Source organism: Acipenser ruthenus, chromosome 16, assembly GCF_902713425.1.
Source record: "Acipenser ruthenus chromosome 16, fAciRut3.2 maternal haplotype, whole genome shotgun sequence".
NCBI lineage: Eukaryota > Metazoa > Chordata > Actinopteri > Acipenseriformes > Acipenseridae > Acipenser > Acipenser ruthenus.
This window is the reverse complement of record NC_081204.1, coordinates 2913401-2936791: the sequence shown is the minus strand read 5'-3', so window position 1 is coordinate 2936791 and position 23391 is coordinate 2913401. Positions and strand designations below refer to the sequence as shown.

The window sequence follows — 23391 nt, the reverse complement described above, 5'->3', positions numbered from 1 at the left end:
TGGTCTGAACCCCTTTTTTGCCTGTTGTCTAGATCATCGGCTATCTCTGTAGTGAAGATCCTTCGAGTACTGCGTGTGCTGAGGCCTCTCAGAGCGATCAACAGAGCCAAGGGACTCAAGGTATCCAGCCTTATTTAACATTACATGCATCGACTGGTATGTATTCACTTTGGAGTTGGGTGCAATGATAGAAAATATAACATCAAATTCTTCTGTAAAGAAGTAAAGGACATGCCATGTTTCATCGTCATTACATTTAAGATAGCACATGATTTTCCATTGATCAATAAAACGAAGGCCAGTCGTGTATAATTGAATCTGAATACCTGTCCTCTGTGTTTCTCTGCAGCATGTGGTCCAGTGTGTCTTTGTTGCCATCCGAACCATCGGCAACATTATGATCGTTACAACCTTACTGCAGTTCATGTTCGCTTGCATTGGAGTACAGCTCTTTAAGGTACACCCTTCTTTTGCTGTTGTTTACAGATAGCTTCAAAAATGCTGTTAATTGTTGATTGGTGGTTTGTATATTTGATATATTTCTTTCACAGGGCAAGTTCTATCGGTGCACAGATGAGGCAAAGACATGTCCTGAGGAATGCAAGTAAGATTAAATACAGTAGCATATATATATTATTTGCAAAATAAGAAAGTAAATGGAACTCTGAAGAAGTCATGCATGTAGGTGCGATATATGTATAATTCCATGCTTTTAACTTTAACAACTGTACACATGATCAATACAGTGCATGTTTCATAAGTCAGTATATTCCATACACTGTCTACTGTATTAACATACCTTCTCCACTGTATCGACTTGTCTTTCTTTTTAAAAAGGGGAACCTACATTGTTTATAAGGACGGAGATGTGAACCACCCAATGGTTCGGCAGCGAATTTGGCACAACAGTGATTATAACTTCGACAACGTGCTGACTGCAATGATGGCTCTCTTCACTGTCTCCACTTTCGAAGGCTGGCCTGCGTGAGTATATTCTTTGTGTATTACTGTGGTTAAGGCAAATATAGGACAAGTCATTAATCACTGAACTGCAAAAACTGTAACGTTTTACATATAGTCTGTACTGAAATCCAAATGCACTTCAAATCCTATAAAATGTGGCATTGCCACACTTGCTATATAAACCTGATTTCTGAACAGGATTCTGTATTCTACTCTATGCCCCCCCAATGTCATTAACTGCTACACTTGGGGGTATATGTTTAGCTCCCATTTCTCCAAGGCTTCTTTCCTGTTTCCGTACCCCATGTTTTGTTTTTCACGTACTAGCTGTTGATAGGTTTAAATCATGTTGGTCCCTTTTTGGTCCTTTTATTCTGCAGGCTTTTATACAAAGCAATAGACTCCAACGGAGAGAACGTCGGGCCTGTCTACAACAACCGAGTGGAGATCTCCATCTTCTTCATCATCTACATAATCATCATCGCCTTCTTCATGATGAACATCTTTGTAGGTTTCGTTATCGTCACATTCCAGGAGCAGGGAGAGAAAGAGTACAAGAACTGTGAGCTGGACAAAAACCAGGTTAGCACAAACAGTCAAATTGCATACCGACCATGCAGTGCAACAGACCCAGATACTCCTGTTGTTGAATACAGTGTGGTTAAGTCTGGACCACCTCGCTGTGTGATCCACCTGTATGAGACATGCAAAGCCTGCGTTTAAATCTTTGGAATAAGTTGCATGTCACACAATAGGGGAAACACACGAAACATATACAGTACAATGCGCTGATATTGCACTTGTGCTGCCTTCAAGCTAAAGCCACTGCTGTTTATTCAAATTGCATTAAAAGGGTGCTGAGAAACATTATTTTATTCATTGCTTGTTTTCATGCAAATTGGCTTCAGGTTTTGTGAAAGATCAGTCGATCAGTGCTCATGTTACTGTTAGAGTGGGTGACTTGAGTGATTTGCTTACTTGTGTTGCTTTCATTTCCATGGTAACCTGAGAGGGGGAATCACAATTGTTTAAGAGAATCAAAGCAAGCATCACGCCCAAGCTTATAAAATGTTGTTTTCAGTATAACAGGCAGGGTCTGGTTAGTTTAAATATCCAAGAGCAACATGTTTCTTCTCAACAGCGCCAGTGTGTGGAATATGCCCTCAAGGCCCGGCCTCTGCTCAGGTACATCCCCAAGAACCCATACCAGTACAAGTTCTGGTACGTGGTGAACTCCACTGGCTTCGAGTACGTCATGTTCGTCCTCATCATGCTCAACACCCTGTGTCTGGCCATGCAGGTAAGCCCCACTTGGAGCCACAGTATTAAGACTGGCTAACATACTGTAGAAAACAGGGCTCTCATATAACGTTTGAAGTGACTATTTTGTTGTCCAGCTTGAAGACCCCAACGTAGTGAGTTATATAGACTGGTTTCACACTCCCAATCTTGGACTGCCTTGTGTAAGGTAGCATTACAAGTAGTCCGAGATAATCGGGGTTTGTGAAACCAGCCCATTCTGCTAGACGTGTAATACGTGTTGAGATAGTCTCAGCTCAAGGCTGTTTTAATGCATAGGTGCTAGCTACCAGGTGTAGCCTCAATTTATAATGTGATTTGTGGGGTGTTTATCATTTTAAAATATGGGACAGGCTTTGTTACACCCTTAAAACACAGTATATGCAGTCTTCATAACAGTGTGTCCGTTATAGCGTAGGTGGTACCAGTTTTCCTCTCACATTAAAATCCCTTTAAAGAGCCACCATTGAAAGGAAAACACAAGATATTGTCAAATTCACTATGTTCAATATATTCCTAGCCAAGCTTATTTTATTGGTTGATATCCAAAGTGACAACAAAGGTCAGGCGTATCATCTTAACAGGAGTGTTTCCCCTCTTTGTTGTTCCTCTCCTCAGCACTATGGGCAGTCCCCCCTCTTTAACTACGTCATGGATATTCTCAACATGGTCTTCACTGGCGTCTTCACTGTGGAAATGGTTTTGAAACTCATTGCTTTTAAACCAAGGGTAGGTTGCTTTTTGTAATGATACAGTACAGCAGGTTTAGGAAAGAGTGAAAACATTACCATCCTTCCGCTTGTGGGCAGGAAACCGTACTGTATTTTTTTTTAAATGTCAGCAGCTGCAGCTTTTCTAAGATTTTACATGTTAAATCTCCAACCCCACGTTACCCTTGTACTTAACTGATAAGCTGTAGGGTAAAGAAGTATAGAACAAAACTATAAAACAGGCATGACCATGCAGTAAAGATGAGCTGTTCACAGAAATCAGAGACAGTAAGCAGAACATAATCTAACAACATTTCTTCTTAGCCAAAGTATTAATGCTCGATTTGTTCAGTTTATTTGTATTATTTATATTTTGATGTCCCAAACTATATTATATTTACATTTTTTTTACTATTATTTTTTATCTGTTTAATAACCTATTATGTGTTCCCTAACATTCAGAATGGGCAGAAATTATAGCTGCATATCCCTTGTGAATATGCAGTGGTGGAAGGGACATTAGTTACTGCAGCAAGTTTGGATAATAATGATCTAAGCAGATAAAAAAGATCTGGGGAATTACAGAAAGCAAACATATTAGAGGAGTAAGAAATGAAGTGATGTATTTATAATTCAAGCTTTTAACCAATGCATTTTATGACAGCTCTGTGTGGAGAAAAGGAAGAGAATGCTAGTAAGTGATTCACCGGGGTTGCTTGGAGTGTGTGAAAATACCATTTCAGAAATGCAGGGGATTACTTGTAATTCCTGACCTGTCCTTAATAACCCTAAACTTGAACTTCTCCCTTGAAGAGGTTCTTTTAAAAATGGTACAGGGCCATCCATTAAGAAAGTCAACACAAAAAAGACATTTCAGCCCCCTTCTCCCTCCCCCACCTTGTACCCTTGGACCCCAACCTTCCGCCTCCCCACCCAAAATTGTGTGCAGGCCCAGAGTCCACCCCCTGCTGCCGATATGTTTTAAGGATGGTCCCTTTAGCATTCCCAGTACAATGTGCACCACAGGTGTTCCAGCAGGCAAACCGCTGTCTCTCCACACATTGGAGGAGATCTTGAAGGAAATGTACCTGCAGTCATTTTGGCCAATTAAAAAAAACCATAAAATATCGTACTGGGGTGCATTTTCATTTCATCCTGGAGCATTCAACATTTTTGTAGCGTTCGCTGCAAGGTGTTTTTATCAGCTTTGCTGGTCCTCAAGTGCAGCATGCCTGCATGTGGTTTCTTTTGTTTGGTCCCCAACTCTCAACAAAAAAAAAAATCAGTCTTCTGGTTTTAAATACGTATAGCATGGGCTATTGTTTTGCAAATCACTCTTATTGTTTCTGTCATTGAAGTTAAAGTTTTTGTAAGTACCAGTTTGAACTAATGAAATCAAACCTGAAATAGCAGCGTATTGAGTTAACTGTTATTATGGTATCTGTTTTAATAAACTCTTGCCACAGATATTTAGATCATTAAAGCAGTAAGAATTAATTATTAAGAGAGACTACCCTTTTATCAACTACTGTTTCCCAAAGTGCTAAAAGTACTGTCATGCATGTGTTGCTCCCTTATTTGTTTCCGCAGTTGTCCAAACAGTAGAACGTCTATAGATACAAGATACTTTTTAGTTATTGTTTTTGTGCCCTTTGTTAACCCCGCTATTTGCACCCTACCTGCTCCCTTATGTAGGGTTATGTGGGGGATGCCTGGAACGTGTTTGATGCCCTCGTCGTTATTGGCAGCATTGTAGACATCGTTCTCAGTGAAATCGACGTGAGTATCCCTCACCTCCGACCCCCTGATCCTGGACAGGTCACTTGCTGGGGCGCTGGCTTAGAACCCTCTGATCTCTAACTGTCTTTGCTTTTACTGACTCTGCTGCGGGCAGGCGATCTCGTTGCTCAACTACTGTACTATCTGTGTAACCAATAGGCTCTTTTAGAGACCTAACCCTCAATCACTACAGCACCTGATTTACAGATTACCATTCGTTTCATACAGACGCTGTTACATTGCTTTAATCACCACTTCATTGCTCATTGGGTTGTTCTCACAGATACAGCAGGTGGGCAAATGGATTTTTCTAAATCACCCCTTGGTTGCGGTTGTTCTTGATCTGTAACTCTTTTAACTTCTCTGTTATTCTGTCGTTCTCTCTCTCTCTCTCTCTCTCCCTCTCTCTCTTCCTGCTCCCTCTGGTTGCTTGCACTAACAGCACTATTTTACTGATGCATGGAACACTTTTGATGCCTTAATTGTTGTTGGTAGCGTCGTCGATATTGCTATCACAGAAGTTAATGTAAGTATGTTTATTTACTCACACCCTCAGATCAGACAGCATTGTGTTGCTTTGCTACTACAGCATCCACACAGCTGAGACATGTTAGAAATACCAGAGTAAATGCCTATTTACACCGGACGTGATTCCATTTGTCTTGCGACACTACCTTTCACACCAGTGGCGACAGGCGCACGTGATGTAATAGGCGACTCTTCTCTGATTGGTCATTGGTCAGTTCCAGAACTGTCGCATGACAAAATAGACACCAATCCTATTTTTATGTGCATCGCTTCAGTGTCGCCCATCGCATTGCAGGCAGTGTGAATGGTTCGTATGTGTCGTACTTCACATTTGCTGTCGCACTGCGTCCGATGTGAATAGGCCTTAACTGGGCAAGTAATTGTGTTAAGTATTTTTTAAGATTATGAATAAGTAATAACAGTTTATTACAGTAATATCTCAATGTCAGCTTCATGACAAGTTCTAAAGTTATTATAATATAGAAAGTTTTAACCCTATTTTTACATGTTTAAATGTTCACTTTTTATTTTATTTTACACAGGCTTGTTATTGCAGCCTGTCATTGTAATTAACTGTGTACTATTGCCTTCTAGTCCTATAATGGTATATCATATGTTTACTGATGCATATCAGTTCCTCTGTAACATTCAGCATAAACACTGTATGCATAGACACAAAACCCATAGTAAAGGGTAGGGCTGTACTCTATCCATTGCAGTGCCATGCATGATCGCCAATGTTCTGCTAAGTGTTGTTTGTTCCAACTATGAAAGGCTCACTATGTGGTTTGAATGTCCTTTTATCTAACTGTGTTTACAGATTTGTGACAAGCAGCCTTCCTGTAAATGCTGCTTGTGACACAATGATACAACTGTTTGTCTTCACATTTAATTGATGAAAGATCTTTCATTTCCTTTTGTTATATTCAAGTTTGTACCAGCAAAACCAGTACAGTGTCACAGGTTTTAAGCTTCATAGCATGCCCTGTCTCTAAAAACATACGAATAGAGTGCCTTAAAATATTGTCTAATCCTTGTTCATATTCATTCTGTTTTCTAGAAACTTATAGAGGCAAGTATAAAAAAACAACACAATCTCTGATTTGCTTGTAATCTGTTTTATTTAAAATTGTTTTCACTATTTTTTTTTTTTTTACACTGAAAGCACTTTTTATCCAGGTCATCTCACTTTTTAAGGTTTTGTGTGAAAATAAATATAAATATACATTTAAATTATTATGTGCTAGTGCTTTGAATGTTAAACTGCAGTAGCCGGGGATTTACATTCTAGACAAAACTTGCTTATTCCCTCCTTTTTTTTAGTGTTCACAGATTAGTTATATTTTAGCTGCTTCAAAAAATATCTTGTATTACTTGAACTTATTACTATTTATCCAGAATTAATTGATAGCATTTTCATTTTTTTAGTTTTGCAAAACCATTTAAAATGCTCGATGACCATCACGTCACTAATTGAACTGACCTTCTGCATGGTCACTTTGGTTGTTAATATTGGACACTGATTTGTATAAAACAGCACATTATGACTTTACTGAACTGTCTTCTATGGCTAAAGTGCTCAGAGTCTCACACACTGTAAAGTGGTGTCACCTAACACGCCCATTCCTTCCTTATTTCTGGAGTCGGTACACTAGTTTCAGGTTAAGCTTTTTTTTGTATAAATTCTCTTCAAAGGGTTTAACACTTTCGGTTTTAATTGAGGATTCCGCACAATTACAGAAAGGTTAATAATTAAAAACTGTAATCCAATGTTGTTATTATAAATGCAAACAGGAGCACACAATAAAGGAGTAATGCTGTAGTATATAAGGGAGCAAGGTTTTAGAAGTACTGTGTCACTGCTTTTTACATGCATAGCTGGCTGTTTTTATTTGTATCAGTTTTACAGGGCCCATATACTCCTATAATTGAATTGCTAATTAGTGTAGAAAGCCTCATATAATTGATGGCCACCTTGAATTTTATTTGAAAGTAACTTTTTTCTCGGGAGTTACATACCTTTCTGTAACCCGGAAATGTTTTATAAATGGCAGGCAAGTGATTATTGGTGGAGTGGTGTCTTGTTAGATAAACATGATAGTACAGTACAAACAAAATTGGATTTTCCGTTCACACGGACTGTGCAACATTTACATTGAAGTAAAATGCTTAGATATGGCCCTATACATATATATTCAACTGACTCATAGCTTATCTCTAGTAATATTCCAGAATATTCACTGGTGCATTGATATATGTTTGGGAACCCTTCAAACTATGTACACAACAAAATTGTATACCTGGGGAGAGATTAGTTATAAATCGGTTATCTTTTCAAACACAGAATTTTGTGTTGTAATAAAGATTAGAAAAAGGTAAATACGCTTTAATTATGTGGTAACCTGAAAATGTAAAGAAAATGTCCTTTTTTAAAAGAACAACAGAGTGCCGCTAAGTTTCAAATTGTCATTTTTTAAACTGTTGTGTGTCTCTGATGCTTCTGTTCCTACCAGTACAGTGCTGGTTTCTGCCATGGTGTGGTTGTGATTGTATTGTCTAATGTGTGTGTTTTTTTTTCCAGTTTTTTCTTTTTGTGCTTCAAAGTCAGCATTTGATATTATTCCCTACGCTTGTGTGTTTGTCTGCTAACATTGTGTTTTGTGTTTTTTGTGTTATTTTTGGACATCTCATTGCATGTCATGTTACTGCATGGATCCACTGCTCATCATGACCTCCAACCTTCACCAACCCCCCCCCCTCCTCCACCCCAACCCCCGCTTTGTGTAATTCACTGCTCTGTCAGAATATTGGGAGTCTGAAAGAGGTAATGCTCTCATGTGTGTTGTGCTAACATTGTACAGATCACCTTAACCTGTCTTGTAACACATTCATTTTATGTTCCTGAATTCTCATTCTAGTTGGCTATGGGTCATTCACTTCCTCCGGTTAGTTGTTTGAATCTAGAGGGTGAACTTTGCTTTCTTTCATCGTTCTTATTAAACAGGAATAGAGCTCTGAACTGTCTGCATGCCCTGTACTATGAGTGTTTTAATAAAGTGGTTGTGCATGGACACTAATGTTTCAATGTGTGCCACCGGAAACGCTGACAGAAACCATAGAACTGCAGCAGGCTGTTTGTGTTTCAAGTTGCATATGAATTGCAACTATATTTCAGGTGTACTAAAAATGGCTGGGAAAGAGGTTCTTATTATAGGGGGGTAGGGATATCCATTGTTATAGAAACAGTCACCCATTCGATCTTAGTAATGTTTTGAACCCTTTTGACAGTGATGGGCAGCAGCACATGACAGGATTGTGATGAAAGCCTACAAATGAACTCACAGTTACAGCATCCTGCACCCTTATAAAATGTTCCCATAGTAGAAGCATAGCAATGTGTAATAAAGCACCATGCAAGTATGCTAAAGCATAGGGAAGCATTGTAAAGCACGGAGAAGTATGGTGAAGCATATTAAAAAAACATGACAAACCAGGGTAAACTATGGTAAATGCATGGGGAAAGTGCAAAAATACCATGGTAAACTTTTATAAGGGCAGCTATTGGGTATGTTTCAAACAGAAGTGTAGCCAGAGATAAAGCTGCTGTTTTTGTGTGAAGTTGCCATTTGTCCATTGGCAGGCAGCTGTCAAATCAACCTCTCTCTCTCTCTCCCTCTCATACACTCTCACTCACTCCCTTGCTGGGAACATGAATAGGGAACGAGAGAAATACATGCTAACCTGTTTGTAGACTTTCCAATACTGATGAGTTTGGCTTTGTTTTTTTGTTGTTTTTTGTAGTCAGCTCTTTTAACTTAAGAAGATCATTTGTAGGGAAACCAGGTCTGTAGCTTACTCAGTCAGGTGCATGGGACGCAAGGATGCTAGCAAATTAAGCACTTCAGGCAAAATGCTTTTATTGAACTGCACTGGTCTGCAATAATTATTGCATGGGCTGCTGATATCAATAGATAAACTGTCATCATTCAACAATGTCTTGCGTGGAGTGATTGTTTGTAATGTGTTGATGCCAAAGCATGTTTCAGAAATGTTAAGTAGGATTTTTGTTTTTATGAGCAAAGAGACATTTGGTTTAGCTTATGCATTTTATTGTTTCCGCTCATTGACATTAACAGATCACCCTGCAATAATGTATATACATTATATACGGATAGAGAACGTACGCTACATTCAGTGTCTTGTGTAGCTATCCTGGTACCATTGTTACAGCCATATTTAAGTTACATTTCTAGAGCAGATCCTCCTTGTCATATAGACTGAGACAGATAAATGTATGGCTGTGTAGTATCAGTAATTCTAAAAGACCCTTCTAGTTGAAATGTTTGCCATTGAAGTTTCTTTTAGTGTTGCTACATGTACCACAACTGAGTGTTTTCTGTTTATGGATGAGATGTATGGCTAGAAAGCACACGGGGTTGGTATAAAAACACAGACTAGACAGATCAAGAGGGGTATGAGCATAGAAACATTGGTAAGAGGAAGCAGTAATCACAAGACCAGGCCAGGTATGCATCTTAGGGAGCAGCACCCCGATCCCTCTGTGGATGCTGTCATTTCAGTGCTGTGACAGACAGGCAGTCAATTAAGATTGACCAGCATTTCTTAAACTGTAGAGCAAGTTTTAGAGAAAAAGTTCATACTATATTGATGAACGAAAAGAAAAAAATTGCCCAAGTCAGGTTTTTAGCCAACTAAGATTATTAAGACCAAAGAAATGACCCGTATACCTCCAGTAATTAATAATTATAACAAAATCCCTGGTTTTATTGCTACTGAAGGTTATGAGAATCATATAATGATTTAAATGACAGGGGTATTTTGACATGCTGCTGTTTGGTTCAAGTCAATAGACCCTACTGTGTTCTAGCCGATTCTGATGAGCGCGCTACCCAAGTTCAAATATAAAGCCATTCATGTATCTTCTATAATGAAATGTATATGTTGCTGTATATTTTAAAGAAAACAATGGAAATTAAAATGTGACTTTGGCAACTTTTTGTTCTTCAGTTCCTATGCTTTTAAATGAGAATAAATGAGAGGGCTGCCTGTAGCTAACAGGTGCTGCTCCTGTAGAATGTGTACCACTAACTAAGATGTTTGCATTTCATGAAGGTGAACAGATTTTATTTGAGCACTTGCTTTTCCAGCTCATCCCATGTTTAGTCATTAATGCAGCTCTTTAATTTTAAAGCCGACAGAAAGCCCCCCAGTGGGAGAGACTGGGGTAAGACGGACCACCTGTCCCCTGCGTTTTATCCTCATCTGCGTTTTTTTGTTTTAACTTTTATTTCCAATTACTGGTTTAATTGAGCATTTTCAAGTGTTGATTTTAAGGAGAATGTAAAGCTATTGTAGATACTGGTAATGCTGACTGAAAACCCCTTACCTGTACCCTTGGACCCAGCTTGCCCCTGAAGTCTAAAAAAGTTTTTGAACTAAATGCCTGACTTGACTTCAGCATGTTTTTATTTGATTTACCGATTATAATTTTTTTAAGGAAGCCATGCTTGTGCATATCAATGCAGTCAAGTATGGAAAGGTATATGGCATGCACCTTCACTTCCCTCCTGTTTGTTATCTTACAATAAGTGAATATGTGGCAGTGCTTTAAAAACAAGCTAGTGGTACATGTTAACTAATGCTGACAGAGGCATGAAGGTCCGATGGATTGGATGTCATCTTAAACAGTCCGCCCTGTATAAATAAGATCTAATAAAACCTAACAATACTGTATCAGTCAGGTTGAGTTTCAATTCATGATTAAGGTTAATTACTAGAGATGTGTCCAATTCTGACTTTCCATTAGGTGACAAAAAAATAATAAACTGCATTGCACAATTACACCACCTGGTGTTGCTATCTACCGGAAACGCTTAAAGGGGAAGAGATTTTAGCCTCGATATTAGTATTTTCTGAACCTCCCCTATAACTTGATTGAGGTCAGTTTCATCTTGATAAATCTGTGTACAGCAATGTTAAGTGACATCATAACAGTTATGCATGCATATTAGTTAATGTGTATCTAATAAATATTGCACAACGATAGGACCAGGTGTGCGTAAAATCAGCTGACCGAACTGTACACCAAACATAAGCTGTAAGTATGTTAACTTGTTGTTAAAGCATTACTGTCTGAAGCACTTTGCCTTGCCTGAGACCTACGCTTGCAAGTCCTTGTTTGTGATTTCACCGCACGTCGTTCTCTCCAGAACTCGGAGGACAGCTCTAGAATCTCCATCACATTCTTCCGCTTGTTCCGTGTGATGCGATTGGTCAAGCTGCTGAGCAGAGGGGAGGGCATCCGGACACTCCTCTGGACATTTGTAAAGTCATTTCAGGTAAGTGGACTCTACCTATCCTGTCTGTCGATTTGCATTGCTGATCTGAAGATCACTAATCTTGAGTGTACAGATATAAAGCTCTGTGGATTGTTGTATTGAACTTTACATACACATAGTATGCAAGCAGGGTGTGTGCAACCCTATAAAAGGGTTGGTCTAACTATGGTCTTATTATGCATTATACCCATAGGAGCCCATCACCAGAAGCTAAAAACATTATCCCTACACAACACAAAATGAACTGTCCTATGCTGACCTACGCAGTGCATACAACAATAATCTACAATTTGTTGCTATAATTGCAACAAGACCCACACTCGTCCCTTCATGAAAATACAACGTTTGTTACGTTCTGTACTGGCAGTCTTTATACTTTGATTTCATGTTTGTTAACCTACAGCTTGCCTGTAGTCTGATAGGAGAATGTGTTGAAATGGCTTCTAACCTTCCCTGCTGTGTAAGGGCTTGCTTTATTAAAGCCTTTTCATTTTACAGTTGCTGATTTTGTGTTTTTGTCCTAGGCTTTGCCATATGTTGCTCTTCTGATAGCCATGTTGTTTTTCATCTACGCTGTAATTGGAATGCAGGTAATTGTAAAAAAAAAAAAAAAAAGAAATTCAATCTGACAAAAATGACAATGTAGCAGTAACTTTAATGCATTTTCTTAGATGGATGTAGGTTTTTAAAAGCATTAACTGCATGTATCACTGACTCCGAACACCTCAGTTGTGTAAAGCTGGTTCAATATAACATGTGCCGCTGTGGCTGGTTTGTCTGTTTGTTAATGAGAACGTGCTTCTCTGTGTTTGCAGATGTTTGGAAAAGTTGCCATGGTGGACAATACACAGATAAACAGAAATAACAATTTCCAAACCTTCCCACAGGCTGTTCTCCTGTTGTTCAGGTAATTCATTTCAACATATCTCTCAAGGAACCTCCAGGATAGGCACAGTAAAGGCTTGGTCTGCTAAAAAAAAACAGACAAACTGTTTGAGCGCACACACCTTAGATGCCCGGTTTCTTAGGAATATCAAGAACTAGGTTTTTTGCACGCCTGGTTTATTTTGTTTACCTGTTTAACCAGCTGAACATAGGCAGCAGGTGTTGCACTGAGGTAAACTAACCTCAGCCTAACCCCATGACAAGGTCCCCAGCCAAGATTCGGGTTCAAATTCAAGCCTTTATGTTGTGGTGTTTTTTTCAGGTGTGCTACAGGGGAAGAGTGGCAGGAGATCATGCTGGCATGCCTACCTGGTAAACTCTGTGACCCTGAGTCAGACTATGGTCCTGGGGAGGAATTCACATGTGGAAGCAACTTTGCCATTATTTATTTCATTACTTTTTATATGCTGTGCGCCTTTTTGGTATGTTTCATAAATATCTTTTAATTGTTTTTAAAATAGCAAACAAAGTTTCCAAAAATATCAAGTCATGTCTTAATGCAATGGCTACTGAGTCACTATAGTTTAACCTATTGGCAATCTTACTTATTTTCTTTCCAAAACGTCTATGAAATAGTAATTGGACAACATTTGAATATGTATAGCACATTAACTATGCTTATGGTAAATGTGTTACACACACTGCAAATGGATAGATTCTTTGAAAAACTTTTAACAGTTCATTAACATCATCACGACTTAACAGAGCACAGACGAATTGAATATCAAATATTATAACTTTATATACAGTAGTATTTTAATATACAGTGGTATAACTTTCTTTCAGATCATCAACTTGTTTGTTGCTGTCATCATGGACAATTTTGACTATCTGACACGGGATTGGTCAATTCTCGGCCCCCATCATTTGGAGGAATTCAAGAGGATATGGTCAGAATATGACCCAGGAGCTAAGTAAGGAAGAATGTGGACCGATTTCTTTTAGGGCATATACACTGAATGGTCTTTTAGTAATCAAGAATTGTACATACAGCTTATGAATAGTGGGGGTCACATTTTCCCAGACCAAGCCCATCAAGTGTCTTGCATATTTGCATTTACATCATTATGTTCTGATTTGTTTGTGTACTGTGTGTTTTTTTTTTTTTCTGGTGGCTACTTTATCTCATGAACCTAACGGAATTCTAATTCTTTTTTTCGCCACTGTTCTTAATGTTGTAATGTTTTATTAGGGGCAGAATAAAACATCTCGATGTGGTCACGCTACTCCGCCGCATTCAGCCACCACTTGGCTTTGGCAAGCTTTGCCCACACAGAGTGGCATGCAAGGTAAGACCCACTGCATATCTTCACAGAAAACCCATTGACACTACAGGATTTACACAGAACATACGACTGAATAACTCGACCATGGCATGGAACTAGTATGGACTGGGGCTTTCCCAAACATTTGGACATTCAGGAAAACTGATTTTACAATCGATCGTGTTTGAAATCACTTTCACAATACCTCCGTTTGGGTCCGGCCAAGACAGTTCCTGATCAGGTGTTTTGTGTTTTTATTTTCTGGTTGGCGAGTGCTAAATTTTAATGCGTGTGGGTTTTTGGTAATTTTGTTTGGTTGCTCAAAGGATTCTCTCTCCATTGAACTACAGCAGTTACTCTACAGCAAAGGTTGCGAGAGTCATTTAATTTTGATTGGAGGTGAAATAATTAACAATTTTATTTGTATTAAGGGCTTTAATTCAGAAAGAGGCGCAATGGTTTGATTTCAAACAAGTGTTATTATACATTTAAAACTATTATGTGATTCGGAGTATGAGAGTCAGGCATCAAAGCAAAAGCTAGCAGTAGTTCATTTGAAAAAGGAAACAAAATCAAAACGGAATGATGTTTCTTGGATTGAGGTCTGCCCTCATTGTACTTGACAGAAACGCTCTGAGGCGAACATAGCATAGTTGGTATGTAACAGAAAAACAAACAAAAAAATATCAATCTGGAGACTGCAGGATTGTTTTCAGGCAAAACCCAAGCTGTGATTTCACTGGTGTTTCACCCCCAGCAAGTCACAGCAGGCGAGGGAATCATTCAATTAATTCTGACATCCTCGATTTATTTTAGGGACATTGTCTCAGTGCCTCTCATCAGTCATTCGGCGTTTGACAGCTCAGTTTGGAAACTCAATTACTAAATCTTCATAAGAAACAAGAAAAGTTTGGAAACGAGAAAAGGCCATTTGGCCCATAAATCCAACTGTGGCTTTAAAAGAGGCAGCAGCACTTGGGGATCACCCTGGATGTCATCAGCCAAGTCGTTATCCAGGGATTGCTCCGGAGAAGCGCTGTAAAATGCTCAGATAAAATCCAGCTTTATCTTGTACCTGTGGGGTATATTGCGGTAATGTCATTTTTTTTTCTTTTTTCAGAGATTAGTAGCCATGAACATGCCGTTAAACAGTGATGGGACTGTCATGTTCAATGCCACGTTATTTGCCTTGGTCAGAACAGCTCTGAAGATCAAAACAGAGGGTAAGTGATTATCTACAGTATCAGTGTGCCGATTAGCAAGGCAGAAGCTAGTTTACATTGCTTTGGTTTCTTAGACATATCTTTGAGATACTTCACAATTAAAAATCAACGCTATTACAAAGTCTAAGTTCCTCAGAGCTGACTCGCCCGATGCTTCATTTGGATTTCTTCAGACAAGTGTCCTGTTGGTGCAGAGCCCAGCACTGTATAATAAATCACAAAGAATAACCTGAAGCACAAACCAGGTCAAAAACAAACCTCAGCAACCAACTCCCACTTGAATTCCATGTATTAAAGGCCACTGATAACATGTGATTATTTTGTATTTACAGACAGACAGGTAACCACTGAACTTTATCAGTGAATCACAGTCAGACACCACTAAACTTCTTATGCTCCCCCTCATCTCTAATAAAGATTCTGTTTTTTTTTCCTTCAGTTTTTAGTCAAACCAGCTATTGACGCCCATGTAGTGAATTATTTCGTACTGATTGAATAAAATAAACAGAGAGTTTGCAGGAATTAATCAGCTTGTTTTAAGGCCAGTGTTTCTGCTTGGGCCTATAATAACAGCTGAAATTACACGATGTACAATTAGTATCACTAATACAGACCTAATAGTCTAGCTTGACTTCTGATGCACATGATTTCCGCCAGATGCAGGCTTGTGGTTTATTAGGAGACAAAAGCAGGTGTCAAAGGAAGGCTTGGGTTGCTGGCTGACCGTATCATTTAGACTAAATCTGTTTCATAACGCATGCAAAGATGCAGTGGAGTGTATCGTATTATACAGTGAAAAAGAATAATACAGTCAGGTGTGTAATAATTAGGGAAGAGGAAAAGGCAAGAAGGAAAGTTTGAACACAGAGTGGTTAACACTTGTAAGGGTGTGGGTGTAATATACATCCTGCCATTCTTCTGATGTTGCAACCTGCTAATTAGGGAAATGATTTAACCCTTGTGGTTTCAAACTGCATCAGCCTTCAAGACAATCTTAGAGGCGATGTAAAAATATTTCTTTGAAGTGCACTTGATTCCTTTTACATCATCATCAGGGCTAATACAAAGTGCCATTTTGCCAGTAAGTAATACATTTAAGGTGCATGTGACAATCATCCTGAGTCTCAGATCTGACACAGCCTTTGGCTTGGTTGATAGCATTTTAGAAGTCAGAGTGATTCCTTGTGTGCTTCTCAAATTGAGTTTAGTCTAACATTGAAAACTTGTGTGTAGAGTTTAGAACAGTAGCTGTTAATCAATATCAGAACAGCTACTGAGGGCTTGTTGTCTGCTCTGAGCCTGAGTGGGTGGAAATCAGCTTGCAATCTTACACAGCACCGTATACGTTTTTAATATGAACAGTTAAGCAGTATGATCTAATCTTAGGGTGACGTCTTTTCTGTCTGATGCACACTGTCTAATGCACAGACATTTCAAATGTATTGTAAAAACACGTACACATGGTTTGTCTTTGTTAAATGTTACCTCCTGGGTTTATTCTAAAAGGAAGGGGATGTCTTATTCTCTAGGTAACCTAGACCAGGCCAATGAGGAGCTGCGAGCAGTCATCAAGAAGATCTGGAAGAGGACCAGCATGAAGCTGCTGGACCAAGTGGTTCCTCCCGCTGGCGGTTAGTCATCCCGGTTCTAAGCAGTCAGAAACACCCTGCAGAGTGCTTAGGGGAGCAGCCAGCGTAGTTTTGATCATAGATCTGTTTTAATAACAGCTAGGTGCAATATTGCAGTAAGATGAAAAAAAACAGTTTGTTCTACTGTAGGGATTTTATAATTTTTTTTTTTTAAGTGTTTTGATATAAAGATTTTAGGGGCCTGTGGCAATGTGCCCCGCCCCTGTGTGCATTTCTGTGTTGTATGTTGCGTGTGGTGTGTTAATGGCTGCACGGAATATAAATGGGTGTGTGCAGCACGAGTTATTTAAAATGTATAATTGTATTTAGGCACAAGGTTGCACATCACTTCACGTGCATTTATAGTATATAATATGCGAGCACGAGGTTGCACGTAATTAATTCACGTGCTGGGATTCAAGTGAATAATTAATGTTATTATGGGACTGCTGGTATTATTTTCTGCTATCTTCTTCTCTACAAACATATTGAAAAGAATAGTTTAGTACTCTTAATGCTTTCCTATTTTACTGTGACTGCTGCTTAGTTTTCTGTTCAGAATTTAAAGCATCAGTATTTTGTTTGAACCACTTAAAGACCTAGAGGAATGCACCTAAATGCTTAGTTTACTAGCTGTGCCTCCAACATACCTTCCTAAAAACACTGGCAAGCTGAGACAATACTGTTGCTTTAAACTGTTTTATATTTAGCTTTTAGAATGACTGTGTTGCTTTCTTTGACAGCTTGCATGGCGTAGACTACATTAGCACTGCATGTTTTGTTCGTACTAAATCTTGTCTTTTTTTGCTTGAGCTTTTCCGCAGCTTGTGTTCCTTTTATACTCTGTCCTTCAGAATATTCTGAAGCAATTCTGTTTTAGGGTGGTGGCATGGAACTAGTGTTGCCTCTTACCAATATCTGTCCCCTGCATTGTTTTTAAAGTCACAGACTCCTGCTTCAGAATTATTCACACAGCTAGCTCTGCTTGCCTGCATGTGCTGACTAGAGACGATAGGGGCCGGTGTCCCTAGAACACTGTTGTATTAGAGTTTCACATTCTGTAGCTGCTTACTTATCTCTTTAACTACTGGATTAACAGCATGATGACAGCGTAGATCTACATGCTGCAAGGAATGAACTACTGTCAGAATGTCTCCTTATTTCTATAATGTTAGGGTTGTCATGGTATGATATGCAACAGTAACAACACTCTATGTTCTTTTATGTTACATAATGGTTTAATGTAACATAGAACATATAGCATATCTAGAATTAGAAAACAACAGTAATAATTCAGGGGTGACATTTCATGTTCAGTAAATAAATACGTTGCCACACGGTTAGAAATCCGTATCACTAGCATTTATTGTAGAGTGTAGTATAATTTGTCATTTATTTATATAAATAAGTTGCCTCCATTTTCATCCAATGATCACTGTACTGCTTCTTTTTGTTTTTGTCAATAAGTGTTTTCTATGGTCTTACCTGTTATTCTGCATCCCTTCTGTCCTCACCTCTGGTCCATTGCTGCTGTTATGCTCCCTATTGATTTTCTCAGCACCTAATAGGCTCAGACTCACAGTATAGATAGAGGTATAACAATGACCATGCTTTTACAGTCCCAGCAAAATGCATGCAGAAATGCAGCCCCTGATATTATTTCTGTTTGTATTAAAAGAAAGAAACATCATGTGAAATTTGTATTAACATTTTGTTATAGACACATATCATGACATCCCTAAACACTTTTCCAAGCAGCACAATTAAAAATCTAAGATTATTCCAGGAATCCGACACGTTTTATCCCAGTCATGGCTGGCATTTCCAAACTCCTGAGTTGGAAATGTTTGTATCGAAATTGTTCGTACCAGATGCTGGTTTCTTCCAAAATAAGAGAAGTGTGATCGAAAGTCAAATGAAGTGTAAAGTTTGATACAATTATGGATACGGTATGTATTGGTTACATCTTTGAACATGGCTCCTCATGGCCCTGTTTTATTAGCAGGTGGCACTCTTTAACAAAGAGTTCATGAAAGCAGGTGATCTATAAATGGTGCACTGTTTAGATTGCACTTAAACTAAGAGACACAGCAGAAGGAATTGCTAATTATTATTTGGGGTCAGTCTTTTTATCTATGAGAACTTCCGTGCAGGTTGAGACACTTTGTGTACTGTATCAACATACACTGCTAAAATGTCATCCTATAAAATAGAAAATACTGTTGCAAGTGGATTAAAAAATAAATAAAAAGTATAAGCAATAATAAGAATAATTGGGCTAGATTCTCAAAGCTACTGTATTTACTCCAAAATGTCATCAGCATGATAGTTTCACAAAGTAATAATACACCAAATGAAGTTACCAACCTAGAAATAAACAGCTTGGGGCTTGTGAGTCGTCTTGAGTTGTTTCGTATTCATTTTAAAATTCTTAATGGTGTTTGTTTATTTTTTTTTCCAATCAGACAAAAATAATGCTGATGACCATTTGGAGTAAACAGCTTTGAGAATCTAGCCCATTGTGTTTTTTTCAGATAAACATTGAAAGTGTATTCTAGCATAGGCACCCTTTATTTATGAACCAACTATTCAGTATGCTGGTCCTTACAACTTGATGGTCTTACTTTAAGCTGGGGGCTATCCACGTTCTAGTCATAGCTGTGAAGGTCTGAACCAGCTGTAGTTAACACAACTAACACAAGGTTTACAATAAGAGACTGGTTCTAAGTGAGAGGAGCAGTGGAATCCCAGTTCTGATGCCAGACCTTAGGTCCTAGGTGTTGCTACCTTGCCGATTACCTGCAGGCCAGGTACCCCCTACTGCAAGTGTCTCCAACGTTTCAACAGAAGCGTACAGTACCAGCACCTGAGTGCATTTTACTGACAGAGGAGGGGTTTGTGTGGTCTGTTCATATAGATGATGAGGTAACCGTGGGGAAGTTCTATGCCACCTTCCTGATACAGGACTACTTTAGGAAATTCAAGAAACGTAAAGAGCAAGGCCTTGTGGGGAGACTTCCATCAAAGAACAGCACCGTGGCTTTACAGGTAAGTCTGGTTTATCTCTTCCTGCGCCACGTTTCATTTTTGATATGATTTTTGTTTTTGCAGGTATTCAGTTAAAAACTAAAGAAGGTTCACTTCTTAACAAACTCTTTGTAACAAACTTGCATTGTTTTAAATAAAATGTTTGTTTATAGATATTGGTGGCTGCATTGTGTCCTTCTAAACTATATTTAAGCAGAAGAAGATAGATATTTATTTTAGAAATTAAGATGCAAGTGTCATTATAAAACATAGCTTTCAAGGAGTGTGCAGAAAATGTGGATTTGACAGTCTTTTTAAAACATACTAGCACACCACAGAATCAGGTAACATTTAACAATAACACCTCCTGCCTTGGCTCTCACCCAGGAGATATGATTGGGCACCTTGCTAGACTTGGTGACTGCAGAAGCGGTCAGTGCAGTGAAGCTCAATAATGGGTTTGTAGTTAAGTCATGAGCGGCAACACTTCCGATGAACTGAATGATCAAAACGTTACTGGCCGTGCCAGCAAATAAGGCAGGTGATTCTCAACAAGACAAAGGCATGGCCAGCTAGGATTTCCACACACTGGGGTCACGCAATCCACAACTCAACCACAATCATCCCACTGTTTGGAATTTAGAAATAGTTTATTACCACTTTTTAGATGCCTAATAGATTATGAGAAATGTATTATTATACAGCAGGTTAAGAACTGTAGCAACGACCTTAACAGAGGCTATATAAATATATAATGATATTGAGGAACATTTTCAAAACCAGCTCTAAAAATCCTGCAAGCTGTGACACTGATTATCCACTTCTCAGGTTGGGTATCTGCAGGAGTGTTGTTGTGTTTCTTCATATCATGCAATTCAATCGTGTTGACAGGTTCCTTTACAACCACATATAGTAACTAAGTGTATGTTGCTTTCACTGAAATGTCATTCTACAGTTTTCAGTGTTTTTTTTTAGATATCTAGCTGTACTGATTGACTTATTTGTTAGGGGGAGGGAGGCTAAAGTAAGACAAACACAATATATTCCTCTTCACCTTTTTCCCATTTGCACAAGTTGAATAGCTTTTTCTAAAGGCAGCTTGTGACATTCATGAAGCTATCTATCTGCTGTCCCATCCAGTCATTCCACTGCATATGAGAGCAGTGTATTGAGATTACCATGGAAATACAAAACAGTGGAGGCTTTCTGCTGCTCTCAGATTCTCAACTGTAAAGTCATTTGTTTGCCAGGTACCTGGATTGATCTGGAAAGGTACAGGTACTAATAGATTCAACTAAGATTGCTTATATATATGATATATCCATAACTGCAGATTCTCTTTTATATAAACCGTGGAATAAGCCTGGATAAAACGTAGTAAACAGCAAAACAGTAAACTTGTATAAGTATACAGTGTTTTTAAACTGCAACACCATTGCTATCTGTTAAATTAACAGCCACTGTTGGGATTTTAATTTGTCAGTTTCTTGTTGCCCTGTAAGAACATCTGTATAATAAAAAAAATGGCATTCTATTATATGAAAGCAACATCATTTTGTACACATTAATGTTTCTTTCCTGCAGTGTGCTCTGCTCATTGTGACTTTGAATTGCTCCCACTGAGGAAATGAAAGCTAAAAGATTGCAGGAATTTAGGGTAAACTACAGAGTGCGTCAGTAATTCATTTTAATTACAGTCTTTATAGGCAGCTCTTCCTCCATCCAGTACAATTGTTCAGAAGCAGAAAATCAAGACAGATTAAATGAGCCTTGCAGTCGTGCTTGTTAGAATGTCTGGCTTGAAAGAACAAGCTGATGCATTTACACACTATTATTATTAATCCTTAAGTGGTGATCACAATAATAATAACCATTATATTCTCACAAAAGAACCTGTAGAGAAATGTTTTCTGAAATGTTACTTTCAAAGTACATTATAGAGTGGGGGGATGCTTTACACTGTAAATCATAAGGAAATATTCATTTTATACAGTACATGTAGCAAGCCAGTCAGTACTAGAAAGTAAACTACCCCAGTTTGCCCGGAGCTAAAATTGCATTGTCAGTTTAAATAGTTTTAGGCAGCAGCCTGCATGGCCTTGAGGTTTCCAGAATAAAATGAAATAAGCTAATACATTATTTAAAGAAGGGACTGTGACAGGGTGAGGTGTCTCCTGTTGCAAGGACAGATTTACTGTTTGATTTTGTTGCAGTTTGGCAAAGATTTGAAGGTTTGAAGAAGATTAGGGTTTGAATCCTATTTTGTCATACTTGTACTTGCTAGAACCAAAGTCATTGTATTTATCTTACTCTTAATTGTATTATTACTTGTACTGTGATTCTTGAAATGTATTTGTTTACGACTGGAAGTCGCCCTGGATAAGGGCGTCTGCTAAGAAATAAATAATAATAAAATAATAATTAAGCTTTCCTATCGCTGAATGTAAATTGGTCCCTGGCTGCCTCCATTTCAGCCATGTGAGAATGTAGCGGGAATGGAGGAAACTGGCCCTGTGATTGGCTGGCCAATTAATTAATCAATCATTCAGTTTGATAATCCTACAGGTGTGTAGTGTATAAAAACCCACTGACAGGGCAGTCAGTGGTGGTAGGCTGTAGGAAAAGCTGGAATAGAAGCTATGCCAGCACAGATACAAGCGGTTATTGAATGAATAGCTGTAGCAGGGAAAGCTGGGTCTTCCCTTAAAAGCCTAAAGATTGCTGCCATTTTTTTTGTTTAATTAGTTTATTTTTGTGGTTACTGTTATACAGCATACCATACTTCCACTTATCATTTACTTGCAGTGGAACTGGCAAATCCTAATTGGGTGCGGGCTGTTTAATATTACAGTGTGTCAAATGTTTGATAAAAGACCACACTTTCACAATTTAAATATCAGCTTTTAACAGTTTAGCAAGCGTTGTCATTTTACAAATTGAAAGTCTAGATTAATTCAGTCTGTCTGAGTTAATTGACTGCTATTGAAATGTAAAAACAATTTTACTTGCGCCAATTCATTTGGAATGTTCAAAGGTTGGAAAGTCTTTCATTTTGTTAAAGAGAAAAGGCAGTAAATTACTTCTGAATGTACAGCATCACATGGCAAAGAAGTTCTGAAATTGAACAGAAATCTTTACGTGACAAGGCTTTTCCAGCACCAGCCGTGGTTTTCAGGAGCAAAAATGAACAGCAGTAAGAGTTGAAAAAATTGGTCTGTGTTTTGCCAAATTGTTCTTAGTTAGCTAAATAAAATGAGATGGATTCTTAATATACCCTAGAACAGGCTGGCATTCATTTAAAAAAATGAAATTGTTTGGAAAGCCACATCCCATTGCCTTTTCAATCCTAATTAAATAGTTTTATTACAGTAGATGGCAGCTTCAGCACCCCTAGTAGGAGCCGTGGTGTCGATGGTGCCCAGTCTGTTAGTCTTTGATTAGTATTTCCACTGCAGTATTTGTAAAGACATCTTAATGACTACAGTGTTGATTTTAGCCGACCAACTCCTGCACCCTTACATGAAGAACATGGTTTCAGCTGTACAGCTTCTTACTTATGCTTCCAGCATTAATAGGCATCAGCTTTATCTCACCATTATTAGCATCATTAAACTCTGAACAGGAATCAGCTGTTGAGTTGAATATTTTGTATGCAGCCTTTGTTG

General features: G+C 38.4%; 1 protein-coding gene across 16 annotated transcripts in view; it reads left to right on the top strand.

Moving 5' to 3' along the window:
• LOC117412172 (voltage-dependent L-type calcium channel subunit alpha-1D-like) overlaps positions 1-23391 on the top strand; it is a 96687-nt gene that overhangs the window by 59385 nt on the left and 13911 nt on the right. For 7 of the 16 annotated variants that reach the window (XM_058988412.1, XM_058988415.1, XM_058988403.1 and 4 more), the window contains 18 exons: positions 33-120; positions 350-457; positions 552-604; positions 838-984; positions 1344-1545; positions 2105-2263; positions 2881-2991; positions 5194-5277; positions 10492-10524; positions 11510-11638; positions 12163-12228; positions 12454-12545; positions 12846-13005; positions 13370-13497; positions 13776-13872; positions 14969-15071; positions 16601-16702; positions 19617-19747. In XM_058988412.1, the coding sequence (XP_058844395.1) occupies positions 33-120; positions 350-457; positions 552-604; positions 838-984; positions 1344-1545; positions 2105-2263; positions 2881-2991; positions 5194-5277; positions 10492-10524; positions 11510-11638; positions 12163-12228; positions 12454-12545; positions 12846-13005; positions 13370-13497; positions 13776-13872; positions 14969-15071; positions 16601-16702; positions 19617-19747 (1993 nt within the window). Of the gene's footprint in view, positions 1-32; positions 121-349; positions 458-551; positions 605-837; positions 985-1343; positions 1546-2104; positions 2264-2880; positions 2992-4667; positions 4752-5193; positions 5278-10491; positions 10525-11509; positions 11639-12162; positions 12229-12453; positions 12546-12845; positions 13006-13369; positions 13498-13775; positions 13873-14968; positions 15072-16600; positions 16703-19616; positions 19748-23391 lie in introns of all 16 variants that reach the window. The other 9 variants (XM_058988408.1, XM_058988409.1, XM_058988406.1 and 6 more) reach the window with 2 other exon arrangements.